General features: G+C 52.8%; 1 protein-coding gene across 1 annotated transcript; it reads right to left on the reverse strand.

Annotated features, from left to right (window-relative positions):
- Positions 1–215: 215 nt before the first annotated feature.
- LOC117095287 lies at positions 216–5139 on the reverse strand. Its single transcript, XM_033232083.1, is given in 5 exon segments — positions 216–307; positions 4631–4678; positions 4681–4930; positions 4932–5105; positions 5107–5139. Coding segments are annotated over 5 exon segments (597 nt in total).
- Between the last annotated feature and the right edge of the window lie 483 nt (positions 5140–5622).

Here is a 5622-nt window from a genome sequence, read left to right on the forward strand (position 1 = left end):
TCCAGGGGAAGGTGCGGGGCGCCCAGGCAAGGGCCCCTCGGACTGACCTGTCGGGCTGGGACCTCCAGGCCCTCTGCCATAGTCATGCTGGTCTACTTGGAAAGATCTAGGAAAAACTCAGCTGTCAACTTACTATGACCAAAATGGCGACCAAACATGCTAACTCCTCCGTGCCCAGGAGGGCAAGAGGCCCTCACACGTGCAGCCAGGGAGAATTAAATTACTGTGGCATGATTTCCAGAAGACAATTCTAAGGAAAAATTCAGAGGCTTGAACATGACCAAACTGTCCAACTTCAGGAAAGAATCTGAAATGCAAACTAAAATATATTTCACATTGTTTTTATTTAAAAATTATTTCCAAATCTCGAGAACCTGTGAGGGAATAAAAACACCAAAATGTATTTTAAAAGATACTTACCACCGTAAGATTCATAATAGTGAAAAACTGAACATAATTAGATGATCCCTTTATTTAGGGAATTGTTGAATAAGTAATCCATCCATAACAAGAACTCACAAACCCGTTTTAAACAATCATGGAGGGAGGATTTTAGTGACATGAGGGTAAAAAAACCCTATCCTGTTAAGAAAAAGAAAGTAAAAAGCATGATCCAAATGCATTTGCATCACAAACTCAACTACGGAAAGAAAAGACCCCACTTACGCTGCAGGAATGTGCAGGAAGGACAGAGATCAAAGGTTAATGGGACTTCCTGCTTGGATGTGGGGTGGAGGGGAGGGCGCGTCATAAGTGATATTTTCCAGCTTCTTCTACATTGTCTATACTTTCCAAACTTTCTACAAAAAGTATACATTAATTTTATAATCCGCAAAACGAAAATTTGAGAAATGTTAACTAATGTTGCTTTGATTTTAAAACAGTCAATAGCCCTAGTTATAATTTCTTGTGTATGTTTCTATTACAGTAGTCACCCTACTCATGGTATTTAGTGAGAAGCAAAAACTATGTAGAGCGGCTCCTCTTCACAGCTCCAGTAACCACAAAGAAAAAAGAGCAAAAAGCACCATTCAGAGCTTCCTGCAGATGAGTGATAAAACTGGCCCAGAAGAAACTCAGAATGTTTTCTCCTTGGTGATCAAGCCAATAAATGGAGAGCTGAGAACGTTCACTCCGGAGAAAATGCCACAGGCTGCCTTCACTCTCCAGGGCCAGGGCCAGGGCCAGGGCAAGGCCACGGAATTCACGACTCTACTGTGAATGCACCACCCAAAGCCCCTCACCTGGCTCCCTGCTCCCCGCCTTACCCACTCTCACTCACAACCAGCCCCCGCCTCACCACACCCCTCACTCACAACCAGCCCCCGCCTCACCCCACCCCTCACTCACAACCAGCCGCCGCCTCATCCCCCCCAATCAGAACCAGCCCCCGCCTCACCCCACCCCTCACTCACAACCAGCCCCCGCCTCACCCCACCCCTCACTCACAACCAGCCCCCGCCTCACCCCACCCCTCACTCACAACCAGCCCCCGCCTCACCCCACCCCTCACTCACAACCAGCCCCCGCCTCACTCCACCCCTCACTCACAACCAGCCCCCGCCTCACCCCACCCCTCACTCAGAACCAGCCCCCGCCTCACCCCCCCCTCACTCACAACCAGCCCCGCCTCACCCCACCCCTCACTCACAACCAGCCCCCGCCTCACCCCACCCCTCACTCAGACCAGCCCCCGCCTCACCCCCCACTCAGAACCAGCCCCCACCTCATCCCCCCCTCAATCAGACCAGCCCCCGCCTCACCCCACCCCTCACTCACAACCAGCCCCCGCTCACCCCACCCCTCACTCACAACCAGCCCCCGCCTCACCCCACCCCTCACTCACACCAGCCCCCGCCTTATCCCCCCCCTCAATCAGAACCAGCCCAAACTTCCCAGCATCATCGCAGAGCCCTGCGAGCTCGTTTCCGGGGTGGCTGGGAGGTGGGAGACTCTGCAGTGTCGTCCGTGAGGAGCTGCCTACAGATCTTGGGGAGGAGCTCAGAAATGTCCCCCACCGAGGGGGAGGCTGATGACATGGCCGAGGAGCAGATGAGAGCCGGTGGGATGTCCTGTGAAGGGGCAGCAGGTACCAAATCCCTATGAATGGGAACCAAGCCTCTCCCAAATCCAACTTGGAGCCAGAGCTCCTTGACTTCACCTAGATGGACCAAGTGTGCCGGGGACTAGAAGGAATCCACAGCATGGGGAAGCTGTTGTCGGATCCACTCACCGAGTCAGTGATGCTGGCAGGCGACAATGGCTGGGTGACTGCATCAAAGACGGGCCAGTGAGGGGTAGTGGGCACCCTCCAGTCCTATCCCGGAGGTGCCACCCAGCAGGCACAAACGCCCCGGACCCCAGCAAGGTGAAGGTGCCAGTGCAGAAGGCAGGCCCAGCAGACGTTTCCCACAATGTGGGTTATGCCAGGTCCAAAGTGGGCACTTCCAAGTGCCCGGTGTCCAGGGAACAGAGGAGGGAATGCCTGGAGCTAAGACACAGACTTGGCCCTGCGGAGGCCTGGGCGGTGAACCGACACTTGACTCCAGAACCCCAGGGCCTCAGGCCGTGTTCCGCATGGCACCCTTTCCTCTCTGCACGGGTACTTCCGATGGCCTCTGTGGCTTTCTTTTCTTTTCCTTTCTTTTCTTTGACTTCCTGGGTATTGCACAGGTAGTTGTTTTACATTGTATACCTGGTGATGCTGATTTCTTACATGCTGGAGGGTGCATATCTACTGGATTCTCTGCTTTTTCTTTTCCTTTATACAGACGCCAACTCATTTTAGGTGATTTCTTTGCGTGCTTTGTGGTTTGTGATTATGAGTTCAGCTTTGACTGAAGTGAGTCTGCAGGAAACCAGAGGCCTTAAGTCACACGTCCACCTCTCAAAGAGGCTTCCCATCGGGCTCTCCCGGGGCCTCGGGCACTGCCCATGCTGTAGTCCCCTCTGAGTCCTGGTTTGACACTGGAACTGCAGGCCTAAAACTTCATTTCTTACGCCCAGGGCTCCTGCAGCGTTTCCACAGGACAACCACAGTTTTCTTACCTTTCTCGTCTCAACTCACTGTTTGTTTTTCTCTTTTCTTTAGACATTCACTCACTTTATTGCAACTCCAGCAATGTTTGAAAAGTATTTTTCATTGTGCATCCAGGACCTGGTTGTATTGCAACAGATCAGGACCGTTCAGTGCAGAGGGGAAGCCCTCCACCCCCTCATAGAGAGGCCTTGATTCCTTATCTGTGTCATTTAGAACCTTCCACCCTCCTGTGGAGGAAGCCACTTTTTAGATCTCTAAAATCCACAGATTCAGACTCTGGTTGGAGCTTCTGCAATTAACAAGTCCAGAACAAACTTGGGAGTTGCCCTCTGGGCATTATCCAGAGCTTGGAGACAAAGCACAGGCGTTGAAGTCCCCCTGTGCACAGCCCTCCCAGGCTGGAGTGCGGAAAGCTGTGCAGGGCAGCCAGTCTGCTCTGCCTCCTGTCCTGACACGATCACCTGCGTCCTGCACTTTCCTGGTTCTCTAAGGCACAAAAGAGCAGCTGCCTCGGGGTGAAACCTCTGCCCACAGACCTCAAGGAAGAACTTTAGTAAAAGCAGCAAATAGGCTTTTTCCACTGACATGGTTTGGCTGGGTCCCCACCCAAATCTCACCTTGAATTGTAATAATCCCCAGGTGTCCAGGGTGGAGCCAGGTGGAGATAACTGAATGGTGGGGGGCAGTGTCCCCCATACTGTTCTCATGGTAGTGAGTGAGTCTCTTGAGACCTGATGATTTTATAAAGGGGAGTTCCCCTACACAACCTCTCTTGCCTGCTGCCGTGTCAGATGTGACTCTGCTCCTCATTCACTTTCTGCCATGATTGTGAGGCCTCCCCAGCCATGTGGAACTGTGAGTCCATTAAACCTCTTTCCTTTATAAACTACCCAGTCTCGGGTAAGTCTTCACTAGCAGTGTGAAAACAGACTGATATACATCCTCCTAAGGTTTAAAAGGCCTGTACCGCAGAGCCTTCATCCTCTTTAACCAAACGCTAGCCTTAGCCACACCTGCCTCTGAAAAAAGGACTCCACACTGCTGGGCTCCATCTGCCTGCAGGGGCCCTGATAGGGTGGCTGCTGGAGCAAGGTCACCAGGACAGGCACACGTCAAGTCTTCCTTAAGGCCCAGCCTGGCCCCTTGTCCCTCTGCAGAGGCCAACACATCTTTGGTCAGTGCCTGCTGCACACTTCCTGCTTCTCTGGAACACCCCTCACCTGTAGTTGAAGCCTTGGTCAGCAAGGTCAAGGTCAGGCATGGCATGGCATGGCCTGAGCTTAAGGTCTCATGCCCAGGCCACAGGGGTCCAAGCCTCACCCAAGAGAAACATTGCAGACCTCAAGGTCAAGCGTGCTGTTTGGAATCTAAGCCGAAAGGCCCAAAGCCACACATCCTGCCCAATGGAGCCCTCTCACTGTGTCCTGCCCTCACCCCATCGCCTTCTCTTATTTCTCAAAGTTCCTCACTCCAGGAACTGAGGGTCTTTGAGAGGGCTTAATACTAACAGCACCTCTTCCCCACGCAGGTTCAGAACCAGTTGGACACGAGATAAAGAATAAAAGACACAGAACTCAAATTATTACTTACGCCTAGTGAATGCCAAGGTGAAAGTCTCGGCTTAGTGTGGGGGCCAATAACCTTGTTGATGGAACCCAGAGTAAAAGCCTGCTCCTCAGGGGTGCAGGGCTGGACCAGGGCAGACATCCTAGCACCAGTGCACCCGGCGGGGAAGGAGCTCTCAAAGGCACAGCGTCTCTGCAATCGGACAGCACCCAAGAGAAGCAGGTGCAACGGTGGGTTCAGTGAAGCAGACACCCTTGCAATGTTGGTGGGCCTCATCCAACCCATTGAAGACCTGAGTAGAACACAAAGGTGGAGAGAGAACCCTCTGGAGGGTTCCCTCTGCCTGCCTGCTGGAGCTGGAACACTGACCTTCTCTTGCTGTCAGGCTGGAACTGTGCTGTCGTCGGCGTGTCTGGTTCTTGGGCCTCCAGGCTCTGGCTAGGGCGGCAGCACAGGTTCTCCTGACTTTCCAGCTTGCAGATGACAGGGTGTTGGACCTCCTCAGCCTCCGTAATCATGCGAGCCCGTTCCATTTCTTATAGCAATGCATCTCTAACTCCCTTTCTCTGGAGAACCTTGACTAATATGGGAGAGAGGGAGGAGGGTCTGGGTCTTACAAGGCCCTGGCTCCCAGCAGCATACAGCCCCAGGCAGTGACGGCATAGCTCAAGGCCAGGGGTACTTAGGGAAAATCTCAATTTCTGGAAATCTGAGCGATGAGAGATTTACCTCATTTTCTACCAACAGCTGCACCATGAAATAAACATTTCGTTTCTGCAAACAGGAACTCTGAATTCCGAGGCCACATCCACCCGTCCCTTGGTGGGTTGCTCGTGTGTCTGGCTGGGCGATGACATGGGGACCTCACAAGGCCTCAGAGTCCAGGCTCCCAGCTCTGCTCCTCTTACGCTTCATAGCCCGGGGACCTGTGCTGGGATTTCAGGGCCTTTCTCCTACCTCTGAGATCCTTCCCACTTCTCCAAGGAGATGGAAGTCTGGAGTGAAGTGAGCCGTGT

The sequence above is a fragment of the Trachypithecus francoisi genome, unplaced genomic scaffold (assembly GCF_009764315.1).
Source record: "Trachypithecus francoisi isolate TF-2019V2 unplaced genomic scaffold, Tfra_2.0 Lachesis_group13, whole genome shotgun sequence".
In the NCBI taxonomy this organism is placed as follows: Eukaryota; Metazoa; Chordata; class Mammalia; order Primates; family Cercopithecidae; genus Trachypithecus; species Trachypithecus francoisi.